General features: G+C 37.8%; 1 protein-coding gene across 4 annotated transcripts in view; it reads right to left on the bottom strand.

Moving 5' to 3' along the window:
- Positions 1-3,872: 3,872 nt before the first annotated feature.
- The window catches only part of LOC106872435 (geranylgeranyl pyrophosphate synthase), a 42,792-nt gene continuing 29,051 nt past the window's right edge, over positions 3,873-17,613 (bottom strand). For all 4 annotated transcript variants that reach the window (XM_089340137.1, XM_089340134.1, XM_089340136.1 and 1 more), the window contains 6 exons: positions 16,085-16,186; positions 14,762-14,822; positions 13,369-13,447; positions 12,123-12,225; positions 10,686-10,800; positions 3,873-7,937 (listed from right to left, as the gene is read on the bottom strand). In XM_089340137.1, the coding sequence (XP_089196263.1) occupies positions 7,856-7,937; positions 10,686-10,800; positions 12,123-12,225; positions 13,369-13,447; positions 14,762-14,822; positions 16,085-16,186 (542 nt within the window). In that variant the 3' untranslated portion in view covers positions 3,873-7,855. The remainder of the gene's footprint in view (positions 7,938-10,685; positions 10,801-12,122; positions 12,226-13,368; positions 13,448-14,761; positions 14,823-16,084; positions 16,187-17,613) is intronic.

Below are 17,613 nucleotides of genomic sequence, written 5' to 3' on the forward strand. Positions count from 1 at the left end.
TGCCATACAATGAGACTGAACCCTGAACCATGTGGTTGGGAAGCAAGATTCTTACCATACACCTAAGCCTATATATATATGTGTGTGCGTATATATATATATATATATATATATACACACACACACACACACATACACACACACAAAGAGGTGCTGAAAAGTTCCTGGCTTTAAGGGTATCATGAAAGGCCTTGTTGGAGGCCCAACCTTCCAAGTTCTTTTACAGGGCTTAGAAAAGCTGAAGAACCACTGCAATAAGTGTGTAAATCTGAGAGGGGAATGTGTTGAATAAAATCATAATTAACTCACAAATGGTTTTTATCCTACCATTAATGGCATCATATTTTTTGTTAGGTCGTGATATGTCAATCCCTATCGTATCCTGCTCAATTAGAATTTCATTGGATGCCTAGTTTTTTTTTTAAAAGCCTGATGTCGGCCTTTGAGAAAATTGTTTGTTCTTGGCAAATTATCATGAACTCAAATATGGACAGACCACAAATCAACATCAAAAACTGATATTCTTCAATGCCCTCTCTGGGCTATTCCTGACCACGTACTTTCAAAGTAAACAAGATAATCACTTAATAACTCATCAATTTCAGCATCTAAGGAATTCACCAATTTGTAAAATAATTCATGCACATCTTCAGGTGGGGCAAAGGCAAGTGCTTGCAACTGCTTGATGAAAAGGGCATTACTGGTTTCAACATACCAATGCTGCAGTCCACAAGATGATATTTCCCAAAATGGAAGAAACAACCCGACACATTGGGTAAGTTCTTCTTAATGCTATTTATTGTTGATAGTTATTGAATCCGGATCCTGAACACCTTTGCTTTTTAAAAATATAAACATTTCGTCATATGTTTTCTCTTCTTTCTTACTTGCAATGCGATACACCAATGGCAAGGTGTATAGAGTACAGCTGTTTACCTAGGGGAGCAGAATCAAATGTGCCATTGCCAAGCTATGTTTGTTTATTAAATAGTAATTTCAAATTTTTTTTCTGTTGATAAAATTGAAACAATGGTTGTTTTGTAAAGCCGAAAATTTTCTCCACATGTTGTCATGTCCAAGGCTTCACTATTGTCAATCTTCCTTGCTCACCTTAACCATTCTCCCAAGCATTTCTCTTTTAGACAGAGAATCAGCAATGCTGAGAGGCAACACTTTTATGACATTATTAATTACACTGTTTGTCACCTCTTCTGTCTGTTTGACTCTAGTCTTCATTTTATCCAAAGCTTTTAAAATATTAATATGAGCTCCATCTGGAGGATGTGGATGATTTGAAGCATTTCCATGTTCAGTATCACTTATAGTTCTAATTCTAAACTTTTTTATCAACAATGTCTGTATATCCATTAAGAAGGAGCTTTCAGCCACAATGTGCTATTTTAGGGAATTCCATGATCAAACTGTAGGGATAAAAGGATTTACTTTCAAAAAAAATAATTAAATAGTGAACTATTTTTAATCTTATTAAATCTTAAGTGCCAAATTGGTGAACTGGTCATTAAACTATGTAGGTAGGAATGGGTTTTTTTTTATTATTGCATCTGTTCAGCTTCTTGGCGTTGGCTTCTTGTCCATCGGCAAAAGTGCATTCGGAAAATCACCAATGTCGGCAGCAAGTAGGGTCCAGTCTCTCAGGAATTTTGCACTTGCAGAAAATAGGCAACACCTTGAAAATTGATCAAAGAAAGAGTTGAAAGTGGCACCTGAGCGCAGATTGTCCCATACTCTGCTTTGTTCTATCCTCAACTATAACAGGAACGAACCTGGTTCTCTCCAGTGTAGCAGAGCTTCATCCATCTCCCTGTTGGAATTAGTCCATGTTGGAGAGGAGAGGATGTTTCCTACTGAAGGGGAGTAAGTGTGGATAGACGAAAGAAAACAGGGATGAGACAGAGGCAAGCAATTATGCAAACTTAGACCCCCACCAAACCGTTTGGGCAAAGTAGCTTGGTCATGGGAGTCTGGAGAGTCACATTGAGCGAGCATTCAATTTCCCTGAAGATTAGGTCATCAAAGTGTCAGAGGGACATTGAGAATCTATAAGAGAGACTAACTCTGAGACAATACAATAGCATTGGAATTGATAACTAATTCCTAAGTATTAGAAAACTTTGGTGGGACTTAATTGCCTCAAAGCTTTTTTTAAAAGTTGCTGAAGGTCAGCCATTTTGGATCAAACAATGGACTTGAAAGCTTGGTCAGTAATTGGGTCTCCAAAAGAGCACCACACTGATGAGATAGGAACTATGATAGAGGGGCAGGATCTATAAACAGGTTTATAGTCTGCTGATGGGAAGCTGGATGGTTGAGGAGCCAGAACTCACATTTGGAACTGTTGACACAAGACCATTATGACCAAGTTCCTTAATCATTGTCCTCACAGTTTTAAGGATCAGAAGGACACCCCAAACAAGCATCATCGAGATACCAGCCATTCAAGTCCAGATCAACTCCTGTTTTAGTAATGTCATCAATACCCAGTGCAAATAGAGCAGACTCAAGCGGGCCACCCTGTTGGACTCCAGAGGCAGATGGGATGAGATGGTCATCAAAAGCGTACCAAACAAAGTGGTAGAGCTGTGGGGGAATTCTCCTTTACTGGACAGAGGATGACATCCTGAATGATTGAATTGAAGGCATTTCTGAGATCTAGGTTGTGAATGATCTTAGGGGTTTCAGAAGGCAAGTTAGTAAAAACTCTAATGGCAACATCAGCAGCCTCACAACCTAGCTTGATGCCCACCCCTTGCTGAAATGGGGAAAATTCAACAGACAGGTAGTTTGAAACTGAGGACACTTTTACTGTGAGCCATCACAGATTATACCCAACTTATTGAGCGGAGGTCACCATTGGGCCAAACAGTTTAGCCCTACTTTCCTCTTTTCTCATTTTTTCCTGCATCTGACCGAGTCTCCACATACACACACAGGTAAGAAAATCACATTCTCTTCCAGGCAAAATATTTTCTGTAAAAATCATATCTAATGAATTTCTTTTGCTGAACCACTAAGTTATAGGGACGTAAAGACACCAACATTGGTTGTCAAATGGTGATGGGAGACAAATATACACACACACACACACATATATATATATATATATATATATATATATATATATATACACACACAACAAGCTTCTTCAAGTTTCCATTTACCAAATCCAGTCACAAGGTTTTGGTTAGCTTGAAGTTATAGTAGAAGACATTTGCCCAAAGTGCCACAAAATAGGACTGAACCCAGAACCACGTGGTTGAAAAGCATGTTTCATACTACACAGTCAGACATGCATGTATATACATATGTATATATATATATATACACACACACATACACACTGAGTTCCTGTAGAAACTGACCAGTAACAAATCTTCCAGTATTGGTGTGGAATTGTTTCATTGAACAGGTCAGATATTGTATGACAGTAAGTTATTTCCCTTTACTAACCAACACTATCGTTGATCTGTTAAAGTAAATTTCGTTCAACAACATTAACCCATTACCTACCAGTGATCTCATATGAGATCACTTAAAAATTACAAATTTCGTAATTATCTGTCAATATTTACACATATCTAACCTTTTTGCTATATCTACTAGGTATATTTCTCTGATATTCAAATGAGGTTTGTTAATTTTTCACCCAATATCTCGCTTATTTCTATTTAAAATGTTATTTTGATCATTCCCGTGCATTTCTAAGGCTGTTTTATACTAGAAATCAAAGTTTCATAAAAAAAATTCCAATTAATAGAATTATGGGAGGTAATGGGTTAAGAGAAAGACAGCAATAAAGGAAATTTTAAAATTTGTCAGCTTGTGAAAAAATGTACCAAGACAAAAGAAAAAAGCTTGTTTAAACATATTAATTTATTTCAAAATTAAATACTATCTTATATTTTGGAAAAAGAATTAGAACTGAAAATAAAACAATCATTTGTATTTTTAAAATTGTTTTCTGAAACAAAGTAGAGAATATTGTATATTTGTTGTTGTTTTTTGCTTCTGTTTTTTCCCACCCCTTCTAGTGTCTTGCTCAACAAAACATTCAATCATGTGGTACTGGTGGTTTCCATCAGTTTTGAAGGCAGGCAAAGTGATAAGAGAAACAATTAGATTTTTGGGAACAGCTGCAGCTCCTCTTGACAAACAGATCGTAATCTTTCAAAAGACGCCATGAGACGTGTTGGTTCATTGGCCATCCATTTCTATCTCAATAGATAGAATCATCTTGCCAGAATTTATTTTCCCATTAGTGAAAGCAAATTTGAATTTAACCCATTAGTATTCAAACCAGCTGTATCTGGCCCAAATATTCAACCTGTTTCATATTCAAACTGACCAGATCCAGCCTCTCACACCTATCCTACAATGCAATTCTAAAAGTAAAACAATTACAATCGAAATCTTGAAGCTACAAGATAATACAAGAATTCAAAACATTGTGAATAAATAGGTTCCACAATTGACAGAGTAATTTGAATGTTAAAGGGTTAATGGAATGAAGTATGTCGTATAATCTTAATGTATTTTTATTTAAATCAATTTTAGTTTCTATTTCACATTCAACTACAAAGTCCTTAACATTCATACACAGCTACTGTTTCGATTTTGCTTGAATTTTATCAGTGTAAAGCAACTAAGGATTTATTAATTATACCATGTTATTTTATTGTGGAAGAAAAAGGAGAAAATATTTTAATGAAGTGAAAACGATATATGAAGGCATTTAACTTGGGATGTGTTTGTTTTGTCACAGTTGTGTGTGTGGAGAGAAAGAGAGTAATGAACTAGATGGAAATTGTAAACCTATCTAGGCGGCATGGCTGTGTGGTTAAGATTGCTTTCAACCACTTGATTTTGGGTTCAATCTCACTACGTGGCACCTTGGGTAAGTAAATGCCTTCTATAATAGTCCTGGGCTAATCAAAGCTATGAGAATGGATTATGTAGACAGAAACTGAAAGAAGCCTATTGTGTGTGTGTATATATATATGTATGTGTGTGTTTATATATATGTGGTCGATGCCAGTTCCACCTGGCTAGCTCCTGTGCAGGTGGCATGTAAAAAGCACCATTCGAGCGTGGTCAATGCCAGTGCTGCCTGATTGGCCCCTGTGCCAGTGGCACATAAAAAGCACCCACTTCACTTTTGGAGTGGTTGGCATTAAGGGAATCCAGTTGTAGAAACCTTGCCAGATCAGATTGGAGCCTGGTACAGCCTCCTGGCTTGCCAGTCCTCAGTCAAACCGTCCAACCCATGCCAGCATGGACAATAGACGTTAAACGATGATGTGTGTGTTTATATATCTTTGTATTGAAATTACATGGTAGTGGTAAGTGAATGTCATGTTGTAAAAACTGTCATTTGTTTCCAATATTCTGTGAAAAATATTGTTCTGACCAAGGGGAAATGTTACCTTGCTTGGAATCAGTTGAGTGTTGGAGACAGAGAGAGTATCCAGCAGTAGAAAATCTGCCTCACTAAACTCTATGGAAAAGTGAATTTTTAAAATGATTTTCTTATGCAAACATGACTACACTACATTTTCTTGTCTTTCTTTTATTTTGCATACTAAGATATTTGCCAATATTTCTGTTAATAAGTTAAACCAGTGGTTCCCAAACATTTTCAGGCTGCCATGCCCTTGACGCCTGGGCCACATTCCTAGTGGTCCCCCAAAAAATACAAACCCACCACCACTAATGTAGATCACTTTCTGCAACAAATTCAAAACTGTATTTCTCAAATAAAACTTAACCTATTATTTTATTATTATTATTTTACCCCATTGCCTGCTTTTGGCCACCCCATTATTACCCCCACTTTTCTTCAATCCACCCCCACCCCCACCCCAACATACACCTGAATCTTTCCCCACACCCCCAAGGGGGCAGTACCACCAATTTTTAGGAACCACTGAGTTAAACCATATAGCAGAAGAGATGGCTTGGTTCACAGTTCTGAAAATTCTTTTTAAAAGACCAACAATAATAATCTTTCTGCTAAAGGCACAATGAGGGGAGGGGACTAGTCGATTACATTTACCCTAGTGTTTCACTGGTACTTAATTTATTGATTCTGAAGGGCAACATCGACCTCAGTGAAATTTGAACTCAGAACATGAAGACAGGCGAAATGCCACTAAGCATTTTGCCTAGCATGCTAACAATTCTGCCAGTTTGCCGCCTTAATAATAATAATAATAGTAACAATAAGAAGATGGAGAATGTAGACTACTAAAAAACAAAAATGCAAGAGTGTGAGCAATGAAGGGAGTAACTGTTATCCCAGTAGTTGTAGGGGCCCTTGGAGCACTAACAACCAGTTTCGAGGAATATGTTGGAGAAATTGGAATTGACATGAGGGCAGAGCAGGGCCCCCCAAAAAACTGTCTATTGGGGACAGCTAGGATTTTAAGATTGGTGCTTGGGTGATGAGTGTCTTCCACAATAAGGTAACATCCAAATACCAAAGCTTACAATTTGTGGAAAGAGACCTCCATGAGATCCCTGACAACAGGTTGCTGTCTACTCTCACAGAATCAACCAGCACGAGTAAGACAGAGAGCTCTGAGAAGTAAAATAATAATAATAATAATAATTTTGGTAAAATGCCAGCAATTTCAGGAGAGAGGACTAGTTGATTACATCACCCCCAGTACATGATGGATATTTTATCAAAGCTAAAAGGATGAAAAACAAAGTTAACTTAGCAGAATTTGAGCTCAGAATGTAAAGACAGACGAAATGCCACTAAGCATTTGGTCCAGCCCACTAACGATTCTGCCAGCTCAGCACCTTAATAATCCTTTCTACTATAGACATCAACCCCAGTGTTTCACTGGTACTTAATTTATCAACTCTGAAAGGATAACGGGCAAAGTTGATCTTGGCAGAATTTGAACTCAGAAGTCACTAAGCATTTTATCCCAACATGCTAACAATTCTGACAGCACCTTAATAATAATAATGATGATGATGATGATGATTTCGAATTTTGGCACAAGGCCAGTAATTTTGGGGGCAAGGATGAGTCAATTACATTGACCCCAGTGCTTGACTGGTATTTATTTTATCAACCCTGAAAGGATGAAATGCAAAGTCAACCTTGGTGGAATTTGAGCTCAGAATGTAAAGATGGACGAAATGCCGCTAAGCATTTTGCCTGACATGCTAATGATTCTGCCAGCTCAGCACCTTAATGATAATAATAACAATACCTGGTCTTGGAATTGAAACCACAATCTCACCGTTATGAGTGCAACACCCTAACTATTAGGCCATGCATCCCATAATAACAATAATCCTTTCTTACTATAGGCATAAGGCCTGAAATTTTGGAGGAGGAGTGGAGTGGCTTGTTAATTACATCGACCCCAGTGCTTGATTGGTACTTGTTTTATCGGCCCCAAAAGGATGAAAGGCAATGTCAACCCCGGCAGAATTTCAGTTCAGAGCATAAAGACATGAAATGTTGCTAAGCATTTTGTCCAGCATACTAATGATTGTGCCAGCTCGGCACCTTAATAATAATAACAATAATGATGATTATGGTGATGATGATAATAATAATAATGATAACAATAATAATAATAATAATTTTAATAAAACAATTAAACTTGTGCTTTTTTTTTTGATGTTTCCTGTCAACCTAAATTCAAAAGTGCCATTTTCTTTTTTTTTCTCTTTTTTATATTTAAATAAAGAATTAGTGCTTTAAAAAAAAATTTTTTTTTTTTTTAATTTTTATTTTGTGTCAGTAAATGTGTATTTCTGAGGATTTCTTCACATACTGCAAAATGTCTCTTGGTTTATAACGGTGCTTTAATTATCATCGCTGATCAATCTTGAAGTCGTTAAGGAGAGCAACAAGACTTGAGTTTCCACCAAATGATTCGATTTCTTTGAAGATTCTGGAAAATGGAGAAAATGGTGAAACCATACATTGTAGCAATTCCATTCCACAGATTTTTTTTTAAATCTGGATATGGCATTCAAACTGGCCATGTCTGGCCAAAATATTCTACCCATTTAATCTTCAAACTGGCCAGATCTAGCCTTGCCATCTACCTTATAATTCCATTCTAAAAATAAACAATCACGTCATCAAAATCTCAAAGCTATCAGATAATGTTTGATTAATTTAAAACAATATGAATGAATAATAACTAAATGTGGGAGAATAATCTGTGTGCTAAGGGGTTAATGGAAGGCATATTCAAATCGATCATTTACTGGAAAGGATATACAATCAGATGGTTGTAAATGCTACAAAATTGCACCAATCAACGCAGATTAGTGGTTAGTGACTGCGATGTAAGACCCATACAGTTGAAGGAGACTAAAGAATCTGTCAAGCCAATGTGGATGCTTCGACTTTGTCACTGACTAGCTAGAAATAGCAGCCAAATCTCCCTCAAGTCACACTCTACTGTCTGAAAACTAGTCGACCACATTGTATGATGTATTCATAGACAAGGGTAGAATAATAGCAGCCAAATGTCCCTCTCAAGTTGTTTATAGTAAAAGTGACTAAAAAATTTACCCAAGCCAACAAAGGAGCATCCATGTAGCTGGTGCTGACCCAAATTTTTAAGGCATTTAGGTAACTGAAATTACAAGATTCCCTCCTTGAATGGGAAGCCAGCCCATTGCATGGGTAACCTGCAGTTGTTGCTGCTGGCACTCATTTTTGGACGAGTAAACTAGAGCAATGGGAAATTGTTTTGCTCAAGGATATAACACAATGGCTAGTTCAAGAATTAAACCTATGAGCTAAGGAATGCAAAGCTCAACATCCTAACCACCAGACCAAGCAGCTTCATTACTAAAACTAGCAGCCAAATCTTTATAACATTTCAAAAAGGAAGGACATACTGGATAATGTATCCATAATTAAGGGAGTCTAAAGAATTGGACACAACTAAAAGGAGCTGGGCAGAGGCTACACTGAATAATGTTGTTTCAGATATCTAATTCCAGTAAATGAAGAAAATGTAGGGTGGTCATGGTTGGGTTGTTTTTAAACCTTTTGTTACCATATCTCTTCCGCCTTCCCAAGATGTCTCTACGGTGAACTGTCTGAAGGAAAACGCCCTCGTGAGGCGGTACAAGGACCAACTCAAATCAACCTTGAAAAGCACCAACATCGACCCCGCACACTGGGAGGATATCTCGGCAAACAGATCCCTCTGGAGACACACCATCAAAACGGGTTCAGCGGACTTCGAGAAAGCCCGAGTCGCAAGAGCTGAACTCAAGAGACGGGAGAGAAAGCAGCGCTTTCCCCTTCCCAAACCAACCCCTTCTATCCCTTGTCCACAATGTCCCCGTATGTTTCATGCAACCCTTGGATTGCGGAGCCATCTGCAGTTCAAACACCCAGGAAAATGAACTGGATTGCAAGCTCGGAAACACGAGACGCAGCCAACTACTACTACCATATCTCTATTGAAATAATATGCTACCTTTATTTCAATAAATTTGAAAATAATGAAGAATTTAGTAAAATAATTCTGTTACTTTCAAGCTAATGTTTTAAACATAAATTAACATAAAATTTTGATGGAAGGACTTGATTTAAGTCACTTTAACCATTTCTTTGCCATATTTCTGTTGAAATACACTTCTTTTGTATCAATTAAGTTTGAAAAGAAAGAATAATTTAGTAAAATAGTTTTGTCAATAGGCGCAGAAGTGGCTGTGTGGTAAGTAGCTTGCTTACCAACCACATGGTTCTGGGTTCAGTCCCACTGCGTGGCACCTCGGGCAAGTGTCTTCTACTATAGCCTTGGGCCAACCAAAGCCTTGTGAGTGGATTTGGTAGACGGAAACTGAAAGAAGCCCATCGTATATATGTATGTGTGTCTGTGTTTGTCCCCCCAACATCACTTGACAACCGATGCTGGTGTGTTTACGTCCCCGTAACTTAGCGGTTCAGCAAAAGAGACCGATAGAATAAGTACTAGGCTTCCAAAGAATAAGTCCTGGGGTCGATTTGCTCGACTAAAGGCGGTGCTCCAGCATGGCCGCAGTCAAATGACTGAAACAAGTAAGAGTTCACCTATCATGGTTTATTATTTAAGCCTACGTGAAATCCTCCGTGGTGTTGTTTTGCATTTATAATAAAATTAATACATTATTAGAATTATAAAAATTTAAAAAATATACAGTATAGTACTGTTTCTACTCTGTGCATTTTCACCTATTGCAGGTGGTGGGGCTGGAACGTAACACCTGCAATAGTTGAGGGATTACTGTATTTATCTAAGGTCTGGAACATAAATTAACACATTTTGTTGGAAGATCTTGATTTAGATTAGTTTAAAACAGAAAGTTTACATCATAGAACTGGGGTGGGGAGTCTCAGACGAGTTGGTATCAAAAGAGTTACACATAGGTTAGCTTGACCACAGCTGACCTATGGCTAAATCGTCGTTTAACATCCACTTTCCATGCTAGCATGGGTTGGGCGATTTGACTGAGGACTGGTAGACCGGGAGGCGACACCAGGCTCCCAATCTGATCCGGCTGAGTTTCTACAGCTGGATGCCCTTCCTAACGCCAACAACTCCGAGAGTGTAGTGGGTGCTTTTACGTGCGAACAGCACGAGGGCCAGTCAGGGTAAAGCAATAACAAAAACAATAAAAGAATCACTTACTTCTCTTCGTAGTCAACTAAAACAGTCTTGACATAATCAAAGGTGCCATGCTGTTCAAGAAGGCCGACACAGTATTTCTTGAGATCCAAGTCATCCGTTCTCTGTCGGATGATGTCTGTGAGGGGAGTGGGAGTTAAGATCAATGACAGCAGTAAGTGAAAAAGTGGAAGAGAAAGAAAAAGAAAATCTATAACAACAACAACAGCAGCTACAACTTTGTATTTCACCCTGATTCACCAAGGGACATTAGCAATATTAATTTGGGTGTGAAAGAAAGAGAGTGAGAGTGAATGTATACACATACACCCATATAGTTCGAAATTACAGAAAACAAAAGACAGGTGAGGGAACAACAAGCAGGTGTATTTCATTCGGTCCTTCAATATACGAAACACTAACGACTTCATGTGCAACTGTAAACTACTTTGTCATGCTACGTAAAATGGCCACTATAATTTGTGCATCTGTGGGAAAGGTGTCTATCTTCTTTAGTAGAATCATTCTGAATTCGAATTTAAACTAAAAATCATTTTGTATGCACAATTAAAGGTAAAAATCTACCAAAAATCTCTATCAGGAAGAATGGAAAAGTCATTGATGTTTCAAGCCCATGCTTTTCAATAGAAAGGATTGAGAGGGGAAAAAATGGAGAGAGAACAGAAAAGAATAGAGTGAGAATTGAAAAAAATGTGTAGGAATTACCGGTATATGTATACACACAATGAAACGCGCATATATATATATATATATATATATATATATATCTATATATATATATATATATATATATATATGCACACACACTGACTCAATCTTCTTTGTGTAGTGGCGATGAATTGCCTCAAGTTCCATCACTAATTTGATGCTCTGCAGAGTCTACAATCATGCGCAGTAATCCAGACGACCGAGAACAAAAGCTCTCCATAGAGGGATCCTTATTTCTGGTTCTGAATGATCTAAAAATCCATCCATGCAGCTACTCACCTGCACAACATCGCTGTAGAATCAAATGCCTTTCTTCATCTCAAGAAGTATTCAAAATGGCTGTTCCATATTATAATAAGACCCTACAGGATAGCTGCTTTACTCATACAATCTTCTACGACCCCTCAAATCCTCTACTTATTTCTTTATTGCCCACAAGGGGCTAAACATAGAGGGGACTAACAAGGACAGACAGAGGGATTAAGTCGATTACATCGACCCCAGTGTATAAGCACAAGGCCTGAAATTTTGGGGAGGGGACTGGTTGATTACATCGACCCCAGTGAAAGGATGAAAGACAAAGTCAACCTCGGCAGAATTTGACAGACAAAATACTTTGCCTGGTGAGCAAACAATTCTGCCAACTCGTCATCTTTATAAGAATAATAAAAATGATGATGATGATGATGATGATGATGATGATAATAATAAAACATGTGAATAGAAGGATACTTAAAACTTGATTGTCATCAGGATTGGTTTGTATGGCATGGATGAGTGGGAAAGAGAATTTGCCTTCACTTAAATCTTCACAATAAGTTTTATTTTTTTCATACTGAAATAAAGAGAAAAAGAGAGAGAAAACCATTATTGATATATCCTAGTTAGGTCTGTGGTGGTGGTGGTGGCGGTATATATATATATATATATATATATATATATATATATATATATATGCGACAGGCTTCTTTAAGTTTCCGTCTACCAAATCCACTCACAAGGCTTTGGTCGGCCTGAGGCTATAGTAGAAGGCATTTGCCCAAGGTGCCATGCAGTGGGACTGAACCCGGAACCATGTGGTTGGTAAGCAAGCTACTTACCACATCAGCTCTTCTTAAACTTCCAACCCATCACTCAGACCCTGTTGAGCCAAGATATCATCTTGGTTTCTGAGGCAACAAGGCAGTTAATCCAAGTGAAGTTAACTGTACCCAGGGAGGAGATAATGAAGGAGTTGCAAGAGAGGGAGAAAGATAAGGTACCAGGTGTAGGGTACGTGTGAGAGGCTGGATTGGACCAGTTTGAACAAAAAAAACGGTTGGCTATTTTAGCTGGATTGTTGTTGGCACTCCGTCGCTTACAACGTCGAGGGTTCCAGTTGATCCGATGAACGGAACAGCCTGCTCGTGAAATTAACGTGCAAGTGGCTGAGCATTCCACAGACACGTGTACCCTTAACGTAGTTCTCGGGGATATTCAGCGTGACACAGTGTGACAAGGCTGACCCTTTGAATTACAGGCACAACAAAAACAGGAAGTAAGAGTGAGAGAAAGTTGTGGTGAAAGAGTACAGCAGGGTTCGCCACCATCCCCTGCCAGAGCCTCGTGGAGCTTTAGGTGTTTTCGCTCAATAAACACTCACAAAGCCCGGTCTGGGAATCGAAACCGTGAGCCTATGACCACGAGTCTGCTGCCCTAACCACTGGGCCATTGCGCCTCCACGAGGCTGGATATTGCTGGTTTAAATGCTAAAGGGTTAAATTTTTTCAACATTTTCTACATTTAGAGAGAAAATCTTTAAATGAAACAAAACACACTGATATAACATAAGATAAAATACAGCAGAAGAAATTAAATTTTAAGAAATAACATAAAAAACGAGTCAGTAAACTAATGAGTAGGTTAATATCAGCATGTTTTTTTTTGGGGGGGGGTTAAGAATCTGGTCAATCCAAATTCCAAAGACATTGCTACTTACAGATTTATCTTTCATATTGCAGTAATCATCTCTGATCTGGAAATATAAGCCCAATAATTCTAGCAAATTCTTGAAATCACTGAAAGGAAAATAAACATATAAAATATATTTAGAAGCTTTTATAGGAACAGGTATAATTCTGAGGTTTAAGAATCTTGCTTCCCAATCACGTGGTTTGGGATTCAGTCCCACTGTATGGTACTTTGGACAAGTGTCTTTTATTATAACCCCAGGCCAACCAAAGCCTAGTGAGTGGATTTGGTAGAAGAAAACTGAAAGAAGTCCATGTATGTATATATATATATATTCTTTTACTTGTTCCAGTCATTTGACTGTGGCCATGCTGGAGGGTTTTAGTCAAACAAATCGAACCCAGGACTTATTTTTTTAAAGCCTAGTACTTATTCTATTAGTCTCTTTTGCTGAACTGTTAAGTTACGGGGATGTAAACACACCAACACTGGTGGTTAAGCGGTAATGGGGACAAACACACAAACACATAGATATATACATATGTATACGACAGGCTTCTTTCAGTTTCTGCCTACCAATTCCACTCACAGGTCTTTGTTTGGCCTTGCTGTGAAAACTGTGACAGCCAGGATTTTATTTTTGCAATCCTAAATTTGTGAGCTAGTGGGTGCTTGTGCCTTATACAAAGCACTTGTGCCGGTGCCACATAAAAGCACCCAGTACCCCTGTAAAGTGGTTAGTGTTAAGGAGGGAATCCAGTCATAGAAATCATGCCAAAACAGACATGAAGACCAAGGCAGCTCTTCAGCTTGTCAGCTCTTGACAAACTGCAACCCATGCCAACATGGAAAATGGACATAAAATGATGAATTAAATTTTTTTTTTTAATTTTAGACCCACAGCAAAAAAAAAAAAGAAAAAAAGAAATCGCTGTTGTCGCAGTTTTCACAGCTGTTTTTCTATGCTGGTATGGGTTAGACAAAGACTGTTGAGAGGATTCCAACCAACATCCAACAATCTATGTACCAGAGGTCAGCTGGTTGACCCTAGACCAATAGCTCCACAATAACAACAAAACGCAACAGAATCCTACTTTCAATTCTACCACCACCAGCATGGCTACTATCCCATATTAACTGCATACCACCACCACCACCATTACCACCATCACCAACAACACCAACTCCACCACCACCACTATTATCACCTCAAGCTGTCACCACTCCAAGCTGCTACCACCACCACCACCACCACTGTAGATTAGGCCTCAATACAAAATCGATAAAATCAATCATGTTTTAAGGTGTATCATTCCAGCTTAAATGTCAAGATGACAACAGTGAGATTTGAACACACAGACACACAAGAGAAAGCAATGGCATTCCAGCATCTGTGTCAGAGATAAAAGAGACTGACTCACCTTTGGTTGGAACTGAAGAGCTGCATCAGGCGGATCGCCATGCCAAACAGACCTCCAGTTTCTGCAAGAATAAAACAGAATAAGTATGAAAGGAATTTGATAAGTTGAACAGTTGTGGTGAGTGAGGAAAATGAATGATGAGTGAGGAAGGTTGGTGAGTGATGAGTGGGGAAGGTGAGTTGTGTGTAAAGATGAGTAATGAGTAAGGAAGGTGAGTGACAAGTGGAGAGGGTGAGTGATAAGTGGGGAAGGTGAGTGTTGAGTGAGGAAGGGAGGTGCTGAGTGAGTTGTGTGTAAAGATGAGTGAAGAGTGAGGAAGGTGAGTGACAAGTGGAGTGGGTGAGTAGTAAGAGAAAATGATGAGTTATGACTGAGGAAGATGAATGGGGAAAGTGAGTGTTGAGTGAGGAAGAGGAGGATGAAATGATGAGTGAAGAAGACAAGAGATGAGTAAAGAAGCTGGTTAGTGAGTGAGGAAAGTGAGTTATGAGTAATGAAAATAATGGCAGTGACGATGATGAGAAAAAAGTGAGGAAGATATAGTATATGAATATGTGTGATATCACACAATGGTTGTAAACATTACTGCCACATAAAAGGTGACATTTGTTTGCAATTTGCTGTGAAAGCAAGTGTTCAGCTTTGGTGCTGTTTTGTGTCCAAAGGACTTGGGGGGGGGGGAATATTACGTAGCTTGGAAACAAATAAGGAATGGTGATAGGAAGAGGATCCTGCCATACAAAATCTGCCTCAATAAATTTTGCCTAACTCACGCAAGCATGGAAGAATGGCTGGCCATTAAACAACAATAATAATAATAATAATAATAATATTTTTCTTTTTTACTTGTTTCAGTCATTGAACTGCTGCCATACTGGAGCACCACCTTAAACAGTTTAGTCAAACAAATCAATCTCGGTATTTGTTATCCATTTTTTTAAAGCGTGAGATTTGTATTGGTCTCTTTTTGCAAACAGGGACATAAATAAACAAACACCGGATGTCAAATGGTGGGGATAAACACACACACACACACACACATACACATATGATGGGCTTCTTTCAGTTTCCATTTACCAAACCCATTCGCAAAGCTTTGGTTGGCCTGAGACTGGTAAACAACACTTGTCCCAAATGCCACACAGTAGTATCGAACCCAGAACTACATGGCTGGAAACTTACTACTACTACTACTACTACTACTACTACTTTCCTTCTTCTCCATGTTTGAAAAGGTCAGACAAAATTGTTGAGGCAGATTTTCTAGTTTTCTGAAAAGTAATAAGTAAAAAAGGGCAACAAGAAAAACTAAATATGTCTTACTGCGAATGACCATGGCTTTATATTCTTCTTCAGTTGGACAGTGGACAGCATCACGCCAATAAATATCCATTCCCTGACCACGATGTAACTCCAGCATTTGTTCTGAGAAATAGAATAATATTTATACTTAAATATTTCTTTCACATGTGCAAATTGTGTATGTGTGTACTTGTAAGCGTATGTGTATATCTGTATATGTGGGTATCTGTGCCTGTGTGCATATTTCATATAAGTGTGTATGCACATATATGTGTATTATATATCTTTAACGAATATATAGCTCCAATTTTCAATAGTATTTCAGTAATGTTTGCTGTTGAAATACGATATCGTTTAACGTCCGCTTTATATATATATAAAACATATGTACATACATACACAAAGACAGACAGCCTAATAGATAGATATACATACATATCAATATATAATTCACATATACATTCTTTTACATGTTTCAGTCAGTTGACTGTGGCCATGCTGGAGCACCACCTTAAAGGGTTTTAGTTGAAGAAATCGACCACAGGACTTAGTCTTTGTAAGCCTAGTACTTATTCTATCAGTCTCTTTTGCCAAACTGGTAAGTTACGGGGATATAAGCACACCAGCATCAGTTGTCAAGCGATGGTGGGGGACAAACAGACACAAACACATAAATACATATATATATTATTCAAAAGAATTCCAACTCTGTCTGTTTTTTATGTTTTATTTATATTCTTATAATATTAATGTAGGATATAGAATATATAGTATATATAGTAGGTATAGTAAAATGAAATGAAGTATTGATTGTCTTGAATAAATGAAATATTGAATACTAAATATTAAAGGACTAGTAGACTTTCTTGCATTTTAGCAATCTTCAAGGTCCCATGTTGTGACAGGAATGTTTCAACTGTCATATATATATATATATATATATATATATATATATGACAGGCTTCTTTCAGTTTCAGTCTACCAAATCCACTCACAAGGCTTTAGTTGGCCTGAGGCTATGCCATGCGCAGTGGGACTGAACCTGGAACCATGTTGTTGGTAAGCAAGCTTCTTAACACACACACACATAATGTTATAATAAAAACTACACAAATCTTGTTAAATACAGCTACCTAGGGTTTCTTGGTCAAAATAAAAATTTACTTCACCATTTATCAAGCTGAGAACAAGACTGTTTCTCAACTGTCTTTTGAGCAGGTAACGATTAAACAACAGACGCTGATAAAGAAGAAAACAAAAAGAAAAACTCAAGGGAGATAACCAACGTTACAATAATTCAATCTTAAGCAAACATGAACAAGATGTTAATAGTGTTTAAGAGTCCAGAGGTCTACTTTTAAATTCCAGCAAGATGTATTTCTTCAAATGCAGACATACAGACATTCATCGAAAGTTGTCAAGCTTTTTAAGAGATACTGAACATTTTTTGGGCTCGTTAATATAGGATCTGGTTTTGAAGAGGATTTTCCATTTGATGTCGAAACTGGTCCAATCATTTTTAAGTTCTAAATTAATGCTGAAAATGTCGT

Source organism: Octopus bimaculoides, chromosome 23, assembly GCF_046866305.1.
Source record: "Octopus bimaculoides isolate indiv1 chromosome 23, ASM4686630v1, whole genome shotgun sequence".
NCBI lineage: Eukaryota > Metazoa > Mollusca > Cephalopoda > Octopoda > Octopodidae > Octopus > Octopus bimaculoides.